General features: G+C 42.3%; 1 protein-coding gene across 1 annotated transcript in view; it reads left to right on the top strand.

Annotated features, from left to right (window-relative positions):
* The window catches only part of T265_15517 (hypothetical protein), a gene marked incomplete at both ends in the record, with an annotated part of 5,938 nt that extends 4,113 nt beyond the window's left edge, over nucleotides 1-1,825 (top strand). Inside the window, one exon of the mRNA XM_009178467.1 lies at nucleotides 1,353-1,825. Within this exon, the coding sequence (XP_009176731.1) occupies nucleotides 1,353-1,720 (368 nt within the window). The remainder of the gene's footprint in view (nucleotides 1-1,352) is intronic.
* Between the last annotated feature and the right edge of the window lie 14,591 nt (nucleotides 1,826-16,416).

Genomic DNA, 16,416 nt, shown 5'->3' with positions numbered 1-16,416 from the left:
ACTCGTGCTCTTCCGAATCTGTAGGGGAGTGTCAAGTTTCTTCGACAAGCGCTGCGCTCTTTCCGGCCTCCCAGATCCGAAGTTGTGAGAAGACCTTTGGTGCAGAGGCACAGAGGCAAGTGTGCCGAAGATCCTACCTTATGGAATCATGAACTGCAAAATGTGGTGTTCATTGGTGATAATAAATGCGACTTGGCCAGGTTTGCTACAGGTGCTTCATGGGTGAAAATGAGAGAGGTTGCTGTAGGCGAAGTCACAACAAAATCTCTTGCTGTCCGGAATTCTTTTTACTTTGTAGACATAGATCAGTGAAACCAGGCGAAAATTCCCACTTGGCTCCTACATCAGGGCACCAAAAGGTCATCTTTCTGCTTGTAAAGCAAATGCTCGGGAAATGATGATTTAACAGTCAGCTCCTCCATTCATGCACCCCAACTAAACAGATCATTGTCCCTCTCCTGATCATTTGATATTCTGACTTCTGCGTACAAATGCGAAAATAAATCCATTTAAAAAGTTTGTGGGGCAGGACATCAAGGCCTTTATTCACCTGAAATGCTCTTCGGTAGCGTGGATGAACTGAACTGGGTAGCCGCTGATGGCTTGTGGAAAATGTGAGTAAAACATCTACATAGCTTAATAAAAAATATGATAAAGGGCCAGCTTTTGATGGTGAATGTTAAACTTTTGGTGGTTTATGCACTTGGTTTGAACTGCCCTGAGTAGCGTTTTGCTCCCGTCCCTTCGGCACGCAACGTGATGTTTTTTGGGCGGGGGTTCCTGTCCACCAAATCAAAGTTGACCGTAGACCAAGTGAACTGCTGCCTTAATTGAGTTTGAATATTTTACGTTCGCTGGGAAAGAAGGTGGATACTTTGTTTCAGCCGATACTTTGGGTTTGTTATGAAGCCGACTGTTGAGGTGAGGTTTCACGATTCTCACGAAGAGCTTGCTGGATTGTGGGCTCGGAGTTTGTAGGCTTTGACAACGAAGCAGATGTGAGTAGTCCCGTGATTCATTGAGTGTCTTGGCGATTGAGACCCACGTAGTCACTATTTTAGCTTAGTGCATAAGCTAACTAAAGTTGTCCACTTGAGTTTTGCACGGTACGCGCACAAGGGGCTATTGAGGTTGGGGGGGGGTAAATTCGAACGTGTTCATCATAATATTCGACACCTTTGCAGCTAGTGTCGAAGTCACGCATGTCCCGGGGCCACCACCTCCGTGCCATCGAATTTCACTCACTGCCAAGGGGACAAGGGACAGAGTGCTGTGACCGATGGATTGTTTTATTTGGTTGTAAACAATGTTTTCACCGTTGTGCTCTTATGTTTGTCCCCCTTTTCTCACAGGCGAACGTGGGCACAAAATTCAGTTTTGTTTAAAGTTGCCTCCCGAGGAGCGCTTACGTCTCCAGGAGCAACAGCGTGCTCAGAACATGGGAAATGCAGTTGGTGGTGCAGGTGCTGGACAGGCGGGACAGGCATTGGGTGGCAGATTCCAATCCGAACGTCTCAAATACGGTGGCCTTATGAATTTCACACAGACGGCGACTGCTGCCACCGGCCCACGACAAGGGCCACAAAAACCGCTAGACGAAGTAACTTGCTTCAAGTGTGGTGAGAAAGGTCACTACGCTAACCGGTGCAACAAGGGCTATTTGGCATTTTTGTCGAAAGTGTCCCTGCAACAAAATGACGGAGACGGTGCTCGAGGATAAAAATATTCCTTGATGCTCTTGTAGACTTTGTACAAAGTACCCAGTAATCCATGCTTCCAAGCTGTGTTTTTATCCGATTCACCTATTTATTGAGTAAATATTGTTTGATATGACAAAACAGTCCTAGATACCTCCGCACTTGTGTGGGCGCGCAATACACGTAATTAAAGATAAGACCATCCATCAGGCAAGACTTTAACGAACAGTATTTTGTACCTACCGACGAATTTTATCGACCAATCCATATAACGTACTCAGGCATCGCACTACCTACGGTGGCTCGTCCGACTGAAGAATGTTCAGCGAATATCACGAGTTCAAAGGTTCTTCAGATCGTTCTTCAATGGCATGTCGTGAGCTGTTGGTGCGCAAAACAATGTCGGGTCCCAGTCTTTCGGTATATTGGTTGTTACGCAGGGTTCTGTTCTTGGCTTTTATCTGACCCGTCATCACAGAAATCCAAATTGGCCTCAAGGCTTTAAAATACAGGACTGATTGTCAGGGTCAAGAAAAAAGTTGTTTCATATTTTGGTACAAAAGACAACGTAACACCCGATCTTTTTGCTGCCTAATAACTAACTGATCCGCTCAAAAACAAAGGAAAGTTCGTGTGGACCTCAAAGACTGTCACCCTAGAAGTCAGTCAGCATTCGATCATTCGATGTGAGCCTCATGACCGAAGGATGGTAACGCTTTATCCCCTAAAAGTTCCTGGAAATCGTGCCACTCGTAGCTGTGTATTGCTGAGCTTCTAACATGAAGTTCGAGGGTTCGAACCTGTCTCGAGAATCCTGAGTTGCGCGCTGCCAGTGATTCCCAACAGGGGTGACACAGCTGTATGGCGTATCTCGTCTTCTCAGCTCTGATTAACTGTACTTTCAGGATGCTTCAATTGAAATCTGGATATCTCGCAGCTTCCTTAGCACCTTGGGTATCTCCACTCTGTATTGTTGAGAATATGGATAAAATAACTTCGTTAGTCTGATTGCGTTCTCCTTTTTGGACTGCTACTGCTACACAGTTTTTGATTGGGTTTATTAAATAGGGCGCAACAATGTATACTAAAGGGCTGGCTAAAATGGTGTGTTTGGAATGAAAAGTCAGCTTAAAGCTGCTCCTTGGAACGCGATTCGAGCGAATTTCCACCAATAGTAGTCTAATTTCATAGTTGATACACCATGTTCTAACCGTTGACTTGATTCGCAAATGCTTGGTCGATGTTTGTGCGATTTTGTTGAGTTCCGCTTCTTCAGTTGGTATTTGAGTAATGCTAATCCACCTTCGAGACACTGAAAGTTTGTCAGATCCACTTTTCCTGATGATCAGCTCGCGGTTGCTTTTGCAAATGGGTCTACGCCTGGAATTAATCAATGGCCATCGAGTTATTCTACTTATTAGATGACGGATTCGTCTGCATTGCAATATTTACCCTTGGATGTTGTCTTCACAATTGGATGACCAAAGAGTGCAACAGTACCCTCACGTACTTACCTCACCGTGATCCTCCTGAAGCAATAATTTGCATTGTGAAAACGTATTGTAACACAAATCTTGACCGGATGACTTTAGCTAGTGTATGAGGTGTGGGCAGCGAGCTGTCCATTTACGGTTGGAACACACGGAAAGCCAGTTGATGCGTGCTCCTCCTGATAAGTTTGAGAGTCTCGCTTGCAGTACATTCAGGGTACTCCTTATTGGCATTTGGGTCTGATTCCACAAAAGACATGCAGTCGATATCGAATTGCACGAGAACCTCCGAAGGTGTTCTTGGTTTTTGGGGTCGGTTGTCTTTATTTGGAGAACCTTATTAGGGCTGATCATTTCTCTTTGACTGTACTCGGCCGTATCTGTTTCAACAAGAGCTTCCTGCATTTTCTAAATGCCCCCATAAAACTCTTGAGTCATTCCCACAGAATTCCTAATGTATCTCCACAGGACCCACGAGATATAAAGTTAATATGTCTTGAATGCTGCGCAGTTCTTTAGATGTCATGCTAGAGTTTGAATATCCTTTGAGACAACCTAACACGACGTCCAGCCATCCTCAGATTTCAGTTAGGATACTTTGCGATCCCTACAGACTCATTCTATGAGTTTCATCGGGTAAAGCACGGTGTTTGGAGTAAAAAAATACTCATCAGACACCCAATGCATGTCGTATAATTCTCGATAGAGGAGACAAACAAAGGGAACGTAGTCTAGATCTCACTTCATGCCCTACAGGCCCGGTTTTTGATAACAGCACAAAACCGCATTCAAGATTATCGGCAATAAACTTCAATCCTAAAGCTGGTTGCTCTTTAGAATACTTATGGAATAAGGAATATTTTATGGCAAAGCCGAAACCAATAAAGCCTGCGTAGTTCGCTACCCAAACCTCCTTGAATACACAGCAGTCACGATAAAAGTAGTGACCTTTTTGACTGTGTTAATAAGGTTGTAGTCAACAACAAGCAATTCATCAGATTATTGCCACTGAAACAACTGTGGACCATAAAGAAGAGATCAACTGAAGTGGTGCATTATGTTCATTACTTCATACTTCAGATTTAACTAGCAAATCGCTTGCGTTGCTCAAGAGTTTTGGTGTGTTTGCTGACCTGGACTTTCCGGGCGATCTCTCCGCGAAATCAGTCACCGTGTGGAAAGGATAGTATCTTTCATGACCGGTAATTAGGATAGACTTGGAGGGCAATTTGAAACAGTTCATTCTCTCTTCTGTGACCTTTGTGTTTCTGGACCCTGCACTTTGTAATGGTGTAATCTATTAGTTCGTGTTTCACTGTCGCTGATCACTTGTGAATTGACAGCGTTTACGTCAACGGGTGGACGTTTCAAATCGAATTACTGCAACCCTCTCAGTCGTGGTGAGTAGAAATCGTTTCAACTTTATGGCCGGTAAAGTGCGAACAAAATTAATCGTGAATGGATGATGTGACCACGAAATTGTGGTGTGTTGATTACACTTCGCAGGTGGATGTCATTTATCCGGTCAACTACCGTTCTCGAACTACGGAACTCACAGTTACTCATCTTTTGAAACACTTGTTCTCTTGAATCCACAGTCCCTACGTCTGAGAGCCTCTCTAGCACCGCTAACAGAATGTACCAAAGCAGTTTCGTAGCCCTGAAGTAAACATCATCGAAACTTGCTTGAGGGCTGCATAAAATGTGAAAGGTTAGAAGCTCTGTTGTTAAGACCGTAGCGGCCAGCTAGGTCAGTACCGTGCTCCATCCTCTTAACAACTGGTATCGGTTTATGTCCTTGTGAGAGTGTAACTCTTGAAAAATTGATGTGCTGGTCTGAACACGGTAGTTTTTCAATTTTCCGTCACGTGATTCTTACCACCCAGCTTTTGCATATATCGGCCAACCAGTGTTTTCTGCTGACGTTAGGAAAGATAATAGATGCCCTATTTTCCGGAATAGTCAGCAAGTTAAGGAACAATGACATCGAATGTGAAAAAGTGCTTGGGACCCAATTTTCTAGAAAATTGACTTCAGTGTTCCAGTCTTAAGACGAAAGGTCCTCCACAACCAGCTTGAAGATTGATTGTTGATGTTTCCTATCCGATCTTATTGCGGAAGCTAGTGGTCGTTGTACGGTTATGTGAAATCTTCCATTAGTTTCCTGGCGATAGTTGACTCGTCATCGTTAGAGGCAGCAATACGGGTGTGAACACCGATGCCTTATCGCAAAGTTTGTTCAGTTATAGTTGAAGTCTTGATGTGGCAAAATAACGGCAAACGAGAAGAAAACTGCAAGTATCTTGAGGTGCGCATACCCTTAAACATTCAAGCACAACCTCCTCAAAAGCAGATAATATGACCGCCGCTGATATCGTTTCGTCTTGAGTAACGCACTGGGAAGTTTACGAAAGCCCTATTCATGGAGACGGACCGCACCAACAGCGAAACTTCCGGTTATGTCTCCTACCTGTCTTCGAAGTCAAATGTCCACTTCGTAGTCTGCACCATTCTGGAGGTGGTGAGAACAACACTTCTAGTTAAGCGATGGTTTATCATGTGTAATACGTTGCTGAACCGTCGCAGTTAGATTTTCGGTAACCTCAAGAGGTTACCTGTTTCTCGATTGTCAGTCCGATAGTCTGCTCTCTCTGATTATTCGGATTGCGANATGTCGAAGCCGTTGCTGACCCGTCGCAGTTAGATTTTCGGTAACCTCAAGAGGTTACCTGTTTCTCGATTGTCAGTCCGATAGTCTGCTCTCTCTGATTATTCGGATTGAGATGTTGGTCTTTTGCATGTAGTGGTGAACGCTTCGGTTGATCGAATCCCTCGTGGGATACCACGCTCCCAAACATACTAGGAAGCTTGAAATCCTAAAGTCTATGCAAACTGTTAACTTCTGCATGAATACGTACATTAACTTGGTTGGACAAATATATCAACAGCTGAAAGGGACTCTAATGGAATATTCAACATCAGGTTTTGTTGATGATGCAGAAATTACGGTGCGTGTCGCTATCAGTCCCCAACTCAAAACGAGTAATCGGCAAAGCAGGTGACCCTTGTCAGCAACGTATATAAATTTCACCGTGCTACGATTGACGGTATAACTTCACAAGGGAACGGAAAAGCAATAACCGACTACCATCCTTGTAAGTTTTGGGAACAGGAAAACTGACCGGACTCTCGGAGCCTGTGTATACCGAAAAGGGGCACTTACGGAGCAAATAATGAACTACAAAATCAACCATCCAATGAATCACAAGAAGAACTGATTTCGAACGCTGTTTCGAAGGATAAAGACACACTGCAGCAGCACAGATCTAAGGAAGATGAAAGAAGATGATCTGTTCAGAGTAGGACGATTAACATCCAAAAAATTATCGGGAGAAGCCTGGAGAAAAAAATAGCAGCAGCAATAGAAAGAACAAGTAGATAGTCGATCTTATACCAAGACTATATCGGAACTCACAGTCAGATTGTTAGGTTAAAAAGCAATCCTCGTAGCCCGTAAACTGAGTGCTGCTTCATGGAAACGAATCTCATGACCGAAGGACAACGCTGATAAAAGCAAAAGGACGACGAATGCAACGAATGAGTGAGCGTGGCTGGTTTCTGTCTCATGATGTGTTCACCGTGCTTTGGTCAGAGAGCAATAACACGATCTGGGCCGTACTTGAGACGGGAGCTGGGGAACGCGGTCTTACTTTAACCTCATGCCAAGATGTTAATTTTCACGGTGAGAATGTCCGGAACAAGGACCTCAGCTGTAAATTATTGTTGTTGTGGATTTTTCTTGTACTCATATGGTCATAGCATGTCGTATACGCCTTCACATACCAAAGGAGTTCATATATTGGATATTCACCTTGAAAAAAATCAGGTGAATTTATCAATATACTGGGTTAACTGGTGTTTGCTCGGCAAACCGTTATTCGACTTATACACATCAGATCAGGAATTAAGATTACTCAGTCTACGAGGCTTCCAATTTCATCTCAACTAAGTGCAGTAAACAATAAGAAGCAGATTTCGTAAAGTCGTGTTTGATTTTTGATGTCACGATGAAAAACCGTTTATTTTTAACAGCATAAGAGCGATTATTATAAGGCTATAGTATTGCATTGTGTCCGATAGAACATGCAGGTAGACACCAGCTGCTTATGGGCGAATGGTTGCTGTAGCTCCCAGCTTCATCCAGATGGATCAGGGATTGTTAGCTCAAGGTGTATTCCGTCGATATCCAGCCGCTCGATGCACGGGATCTCGTTCATTTAAGAAAATAGAATGATGTATTAAAGAGATGGTGTAATAAGTTGGTATGATGGGGGACTCAGCAAATCCCAAGGCAACTTTTCATCTATGGTTCTCTTTTGAAGAATGTACAAAGAAAGGGCCGCTCCATTTTGTGTCAAATGAAACATCAGGTGGTCTTTGTACAGCACATTTATTTGGACAGTATCGTAAACGAGAGACACAGGTGGGAACTAAACACCAGTTTACTTAGAAACTGAGCATTTAACACAAAGTACGTGAATTTCTGTGTTCAGGTAGGAAACAAGTGTCATGTTGGTTCTGAGGCTAGGTTTACCTGATGAGATTCAAGGCGGGTTAAACCGGTATTGAGCTGTCCAGAAATTTCACTAACTTTATGAGTATCATTGTGAGGACTAAGTCCTTTGGCAGAAACCAACTCATCGTTTTCATTTGAAAATGGTCGGAATTCATCAAGACCCAGTGATAGCGCATTAGTGTAATGAGTTCCCAGTTATTATCCTCTCCAACCAGAGCCCCCATAAGAAGCGGTCACTGTGGAAGGTTTGCCTTATGACACAATGGAAACGCTGGAAGTAGTAGGCTTCACTGTAACTGATAGTGTTGATCTCAGTGCTGTTAACTTCTGAGGGTTACCTCTAGCTGTATTGTCGATATCGCATAGCCGTACCTTCCAGTGATCCTCAGTAGTTTCTTCACCCTAACCATGCACTTTGACTGCACAATAATCCATGCGAGTAAAATGTTTCAGCAAGGGCCACAGGGAGGCTTAAAGTCGACGTGTGTTGCATATCAGGGACAAGTTCATATGATAGCAGCGGGGTCATTCCCGCGGTTCGTGCTCATTCCAAATCGTTTCGTTTCTTTGGTCAGTGACTCCGAATTAAGGTCAGTCACGCCGGCCTTGTTGCGATATCGCCGTCAGATACTTGTAACCTTTTCTGGGGACCCGTTTGACTGGATCAGATCCTACGCCTCCCTGTTTGTACAGTCGCTGTTGATTCACGACCAACCATTCGCTAGAACTACCAATAGGTAACCTCAAAAGTATCACCCCCCATCCACAGTTCGGAAACGCAACTTCAGGCAAAGATTTCTGTCCGATGTCTAATACTCCAATCAATATAGAAACAAGTGAACTGGATAGCGTGGGAAATGAATTACGCAATCAATCTAAGGTTAAGCCGAAATCTACGCCTGAAAGGATACCGGTAGACTCTTGGTAAGCAGAATATGGCCAGAAGAAAATCCCCTTCCGAATTTTTTGCTCCGGAGAAACGGCCGTGCGAACGAGAAGAATGCTAGAAAAAGTGATAAATCTCCAACTACTTTGGATGTTATTAGTAGCCAGATGTTGGTTCAATAAATTTGCTTCTATCTCAATGGAACTCGAGCCGAAAGCTGCAGATATTGCTTTTATTGTGAAGGCGGTTTTAATGGAAACTCGCCCCAAAAACATTTTCCTGTGGTCTAGGCGAAACGGTGGTCTCCCGACACCTTAAAGTTTGAGGACTGCTTGAAAGGGCCAGGCTGTAGTCTGTGTGGTCATATGGAAATAACTAGCATATTTTTATTGTTTGTCTTATCGCTGTTGTGCTCGCTCGGCTTATTCTCCTTTTAGATTTGTTTTATGCGCTATTCGTTGCTTTTATGCCATATCTGTGCTTCTCAGCATCTGAATGTTTATTGGCAATCTGGTGAGCCTGGTCTATGGAACAAGAGTGCTCTTCAGATGGATATTCACATTTAGTGGATATATTTACTCGTCCAGCTAAAGGAGCTGCTTTTCACTTTAATCGAAATAGGTTACCTGTTTTAATTTTATCATTCCTCTTCGATTTGATGAGCGTCTCGTGCCCGTAATGACTATTAGTGCTTTACCGATTAAGCGCCAACTGTGTTGCAGACGGAGTCCCAGTTTCTAGTTTACACGAAGCAATGAGTTTTTTAAAACACAAGAGTATCACCAAACTGGTTGAAAAATTATGTTCCGGCTTCAAAAACACTTGGCGAAACAATCCAGCTGTAGAATCTGATAATGTGCGCTATCAAACTTTTGGACATTTATGCATGTGTGAATGAGTGCCATCATAGTCTTGTTTCCAGACAATCCCTTGGTGGTTTTTTTCAGACATGGAACCGAGTGAGTAGTTGGAATTTGGAGGCGAGCTCAGGCGATCTTTTGAAGCACACGTTGTTTCGTCTGGCTGGCTGTGTGATGTTTCATTGACTATTTGATTGACTCTGGGTGATAGACACAAAAGGGAAAAGCAGTAATTCTCACAATTAAGCCTGCAAGTCATAAAATTCTTTCAAAACCAGATCACATAGGTGCTTTGATTGTCTTGCCAGGTGATCCAGTTGCAAACGTTTGACCATCTTTGAGGTGATGTCATCAGTGCGTAGCAGAGTATCGACGCTGTGACTAGGTGGTGCTTCGACCATGATAAAGGTGAATAAGAATTGCTGTTATGCCCAGGGACTACATTTGCAACATGTAGGTGGCGGTATAAGACAATGCCAGAGAATTGTCATGGATATTCACAAGAACATTGAGGAGATTAGTTGAATTCAGCATTGAAATTTGTTTGAAAAAATGGTTTTTACCCAGGGTTTTCTGAATTAATTCATTAGCACGTGAAGCAGGTTACTGGGAATTGGACAACCCGTGAATGCTTACTTCGGAAGGTAAGAGAACCAGCTAGCTGTACGCCGCAGTGTAATTGTGTGTGAGAGCCTTGTACGGTATCCCCCCTCAGTAAATGGGTTTAATGGCCCTGAACTAGAATGCATGGTGAAGGAAAACTATTGGTTTAAGGCACTTGTGTATTTATCACCGACTGAAAACATGCTTTCAAAAGCAATGGGTGCTGTTTTTTCTTGTGAATCAAAATGAGCCAGTTGATGCGGCGTTTCCTAACCTCGGCATCCCAACAGATCTAAATAGGTCCTGGAATCTGGTAATGAAAGTTTGAAAACAATGTGTTTTTGGACCAAAATTTGTGTGGCCAAAAGTGAAGAGTCTACGATGTTCATCTCAATGACCCTATGCTATGTTCGCCTGAAAGCCCACCACTTAAGATAACTGCTCGAAGAAAGGGGCAAAGCATTTATTTGCCCCCAATATCCTCCCTTAGGAACAAATCTCAGTGGGTGTGCAACTGCAACTGATATCGTGCATTCGGTCTGTATTCTCGTTTCCATCACCAGTATTCTCTTAAGAGGTCCAGCTCAAATCTGGAAACACTGTGGCTAGTCTTGTCCTACATACAGCTAGGCGAATTTCGTAGGATTCTCGGGAGAATAACCGCTGGGTAAGTTTTTAGAAGCTGCTAGCTATATGATATACGCCGATATGATAGGGTTATGGTAACTGTCAACATATGGTGAGAAGCATGGAACTGCGAAACAGTGTACCGACCAAATTATCCGCTCCTTCCTAAGGTATCTGAGTGTTCCGGTCAAAAATGCTCAGTGAGAATTTCAGTAGCTTTTACGGTGTTCCATGAAACTTATTTTTTCATAAAATGACACCTCCTCAATGCCTGCAACACTAAGTTCAAAATGGTTACCTGTCTTCAGGTTACTAGTAACTTGCAAAAAAATAAATTGCTGGTCGACTGTTTCCGAAAACTCAGTAACCTCACAAGATACAAGGCAGCTTTAAGGAGCGCGGATATGACCATCACAATACTTTCATTGGTAGCCAAATGGATTCGCTGCCAGCCCTCAACGTGTTCACCAAACCCGCCAAGCCCATTTACATTTGGCGGCACTCGTTTGGATTTGTTTTCACAGTTTGTGTACCTGCACTGGTTTGACTTCAACTGATATCTGTCTGGTTTATTTTTTGTATGTTACCTCAAATACCCGTACTAATGAAAAAGTCAATTTCCAAAATAGCTATAAGGTCACCTCTCTCATTTATGTAGGCCGAGTTGTACCAAGGTTTGCTTTTCAATGCGTAGCGCATTTCTTTTGTGAAGTGAAGCACGCACCTTTGACACAATTTGCCAGACGAATTTCCTAATGATCGGCAAAATCGTTCTTCTCTGGAAGCACGAAAATTGAATAATTTTCTGCAAGTTATCGGTGAAATATGTGTCTAGACTAAGTCCAGTCCAATCCAAATGCCTGATATTTCCACGCGACCACTTTTATAACTACCCCTCCACTCAGGATGGGTGTATAGTTCCCTTTACTTCAGGATTCGCCGACATCTCTTCTAATCGATGTCAGTATTGACTAATTAGCAGCTAGTTCACAATCTGACTCAACTTACCCGTTTTTATGATACCAAAGTACATCGTGTTGACATTCACTGTATCAGTTCGCATTTCCTTGATTTGTCTTTTTGAAAATAGTTCGTCCTGAGTATAATACGTAAGACGAGCCAGTTATTATGGCCGTTGTTTTGCCCAGCATGACCTTCACTTACAGTGTGTTAGCTAGTGTTGGGCGTGCATTGCTTAATGTCGTCTCGTCAGTGAGGCAAGAGGACAGACAGCAGCTGAGGAATGATCACTTTTTCTAATCGAGGCCATGTACCTTCGCACTTACGTGTGATGATAAATGAAGTCCGGTGATGAGTTCACTTACCACTACTTTTGAGGCCTTCGATCGACAACTCAAGCAACTCAACTAGGTTTGACTTTAATCATATAACTAAGTCCTCATTTCTGATCGGCCACGTTCACTCATAAATTGGCCATTATTCAAAGCACAGACTCTTTTTGATGCTCAAAAACTATACTTTGCTCAAATAATTATACTGGTTATCAAATTGTTTTCCCAAATAAGCGTAGAAATTGTTGAAGATGGCCTGTTTACTCTTCAAAAAGTGACAACAATGCCACTGTAATTACGGCGTATGTTCAATCAGAAATATCCCAGAATATCTCGAGATGCTTTGACTACTGCACGAACTACCCAAAAGACTCAATCGTTCGAGCCAGTCTAATGAAAACAACCTACTTCCTACTGCTTCAGTATTCACCGAATAAGAATGGATTGACATACTATCGTCCGATAAAGTCAGTCGTTTGTCTTACAAGGCTGAGATTATGCGACTGAAAATGTTCTTCGTCAAAGCACTGTCGGGAAAACATGAACTGCATTGAATTGTGGAGGGCTCTGTTGCAACAGTGAGCAACTGTCGCAAATGTGAGCAAAATATTGGTTAACCTAATCATCAGTTTTGATCTCGTATTGATGAAGGACCGCCAACCCAAACTACTATGGGGACACCGGTTAAAGCCGTGAACCACCTTCCAGAGTTAATTCCGAAACATCGTGCGGGTTGGTCATCTGTCTGGCAAAATGTGCAGGAAAACTCAATGTGGTCTCTGAGATCCGTTAAGTTGTGAACCTGGTTTGCAAAACGGGAGTGTCACAGAAGGATACAGTGGTGAAACCCACCGAAGCTGGCGCAACTGATAGTGATTTTGTTACTCTTAACGGTTTTATCATGTCATTAAACCTCAAAAGAATCCATTCAGCGAAATTCGGAAATCTTAACCACATTTTCTTGCTAACACATTTGAAACTATATACAGTTCATAGTACGCGCCGGGTAGGTGTCACAATCCAAACCAGTAATCCTAGTTTTTTCATGGTGACATCCCAATGCCATTCATTTCTGCATGTCCACCAAAAACCCTCCGACACTTTGCAATCAAATTAACTGCTCCACTTTTCCTTCATAATAAATTTAATAGTCGTACTTTTGAAAATTCTCACTTGATTACCCAGGTGACTGGAGTTACACATGATCACCCAAATATCCATAATTTTCCCAAATTTTATTCTAACTTTCGAACAAGCAAGCGCTTCACTTCTTTCAATATGTGAAAAATCACTCCAACTTCATTTTATTTTTACACAAGGTATCTTCTGGTCCAAGTGTTCCGAACTTTTATTTAAGTAGGTAAGGACCTCGTCATTCTGCTGTGTCGAAACATCTCCCCATTTTTATCAAATTAAACCGGCTTTTTAGTGCATGTGTTCTGTTCCCACAACCAACTGGAGCGCATTCCTTTTGAAGTTAATTGAAGTTAAATGTCAGGATCTTATCGCTTGAACCCTCAGATTTTTGGTTAATTGCAGATGTTTCTTCGTTGACGTCATCGTTCCCAAGTAATATACCGCATGTACACGGCTCATTGTGACAGTTTAAGAAGATGTTAGTAATCTTATGCTTAGTTCAGAGCTATTTCACCATCCGCTCTATCCAAGTTTAAGCTGTTCTTCTGAAAGTGTTCACAAACGTCTTCCACAGTTTTGTAAATCAAACTTCTCAAGTATCGTTCTCTCTGTCTGAGAGTTCATTGCTAAAAAGCGAGTTTTTGGTTGCATACAGTCATTCTTTGATGATATGAACTTGATTTTGGAAAGTTTTCTGTTCTAAGTACATTTCTTCAAGACAAAAATCGAATTATTCGATTTGGTAGGTGTGAGTGATCGAAAAAAATGAAACAACTAAACTATCAAATCTTACAACAGGAATAATGGTGTTTTGTTTGTTAATGTGAGCTTACTAATACTGTTGCACACGTCTCGTCACCAGCCGAGATAATTTCATCAGTAAATACTGACTTGCAGTCTTATAGTAGTCAAACATGTATAGTAAAATGATACTTCTGGTCACCCTCTTGTCCGGCGGGAGCACCCAATGAATGGTGAATGGCTAAAAAGCGGCTTACACTTGTTTTGTCGTTGTCAGGAATCAGTAGCAGTGGGCATCTCACGAATATATAAATATCAATCCGACCCCTGTCTACCCTGTTAGACCAGGAGTTGCTGCTGAGCAGTGTGATCATTGCGCACTTGATCAGGAGGCGACTTCAACTAAAAATTTGCAAATTCCTGCACCTGGTCAACTAAAAGGATGGTGTTAAGTTTTAAAATGGACAAAGTTTGAGAACGATAATTGGTATAGGGCGGACGGTTTTCCGTTGACTCCCGTTGACCTGGTTACATATCGTTTTTCAGGGTAGCCAGTTGGCTTTCACTGAATGTTGGGGCAAGGATTTCACAGAAACTTGTAAAGGAACTGATTTCTGCGCAACAGGTTACTGTTTATGCATGGAATCCAGTTTTGTGATTAAGCTGATTATCTACCTGAAAAATCACGTGCATTTTTACCAAGTCCTCCGCTGTAGAGTATCGGTTTCATACTACCAGTGGGACATAAAAAATCATTATTGATCAATAACAACTAATAAATATAGCTATGCGAGTTTTTGGCTTTCTAGCTTGGGTAAAAGTCATGAATAATGGATCCGTCTTCAGTCCACCACCTACTGCAGCTGCAAGATTATTCAGGTGATTTTTATAGTTCTTGCAGGTAACTGCATAGGAATAAGACTGACAGTGTACCCGGATAGCACTGGTATGTTCCAAAACCTAAGAATTCAAACTGCATTGGAAACTCCATGAGTAGTTGAAATCCCTTGAGACCGCTCGGTATGCCTTCGGATACTTGTTCACGTCAGTGAGGCGGTGGTGAGTCAGTGAAGTCTGCGACATATTGAGGAAGCAGATTCACTCACTACAATATCCACAGACGACTTTTGAACTATCTTTTATGTTTTTACATTCGGACCTGGAGTGCTTCACTTTTCGTCATTCGTCGAGAGCACCTGGTATGACGAGTATATACTACTGGTGCGAAGTAAAGTTAGCAACGCCTTAATCCAAGTGCAAGACATTTGCTCTTGTGCGGACGGTGGCCCCTAATTCACCAAGTACTTCTGGTCTTACCCGAAATGATGGTGCAATAAAACATACGTTCGAATCTAGCTGATTAGTTTATACACCTCGGAGGAAGAATCAAATCGGATTGTTTGACACGTCAGTAAGGCGAGGTGGTATACATGCAGGAAGGATAGTTGTGGGTAACCGGAAGGAAAATCCCATGCACTGCGCTTTTTAAAACTAATCAGAATAACTCCTGGATGCTCAAACATTCTGCTGTGAGAACCACCTGGATCATTTAATCATGTTACTTCTTCCGAAAGATGCAAGTACCAACTAGCCGCTGAGGTATTCATCGCGCATGAATATACTGGATTGATGGTGCACCAGGTTTGATCATCATAACATTTAAAGGTCACATTTTGGCTGAATTCTGCCTCTCTATCTTGGAGGAAAATTTCAAGGGTGGACAGCGAAACACATGAGAGAACTGTGAGGAGCGAGCTGACGGCTATCCTGCATTCTCAATATTGAACGATTAACAAGCAAAACGAAGGAGAGCTGCATTAGGGCAACGAATCATCTTCACCTGAATGTAGCACAAATCAGACTTTACAAGATAATTAGTGGTCCAAACTCACAAGAGGTAAATAAATGTCACAAATCACGTAACGAATGGTGACAACAGTGGGTTTAGTAAAAAGGCAGAAGAAATTTGGAGCATCTCAAATCCATTTACCGTTTTGAATAGGCGATCTGCGATACCAAAAGAGCTGAATTGGTTCCCAAAGTGAATTAAGTTGAGAAATGGCTGTTGTTTAAATCATGCGTTCTACGAGCTGGACGTTAGGTCTCCTTTGGACTAACACCTTTATTCAGTATTAATAATAATCCTTTTGAATTTGTATTACAAAGTGTCTTTCAGGAGTGATCAATAAGTATTAAGATTGCCTTGAATCAATGGTGACGACTGATCATGCAACAATTCTCGAACACAGTCATGTAAATGACTTATTCCTTCCAAAGTCCAAAGACGATGAGGAGTTCACCTGCAACATTCATTTTAATCGTTTTTCAGGTTGGTACAGACTAGAATATTAATAACGAAATTTTACTGAAATCTGCCTCTATATGGTCTATGATTAGTAAAATGACGTTATTCTCAGTTCTGTTCTTGACAAATATCGGCGAGTCATTTAGCATTTTGGAACGCAGTCTCGTCAAAAGTAGCTACGAGCTGTCAGGCTTTTTCAGTA

This window comes from Opisthorchis viverrini (assembly GCF_000715545.1).
Source record: "Opisthorchis viverrini unplaced genomic scaffold opera_v5_564, whole genome shotgun sequence".
NCBI classification, from domain to species: Eukaryota; Metazoa; Platyhelminthes; class Trematoda; order Opisthorchiida; family Opisthorchiidae; genus Opisthorchis; species Opisthorchis viverrini.
This window is presented reverse-complemented; position numbering and strand designations above follow the sequence as displayed.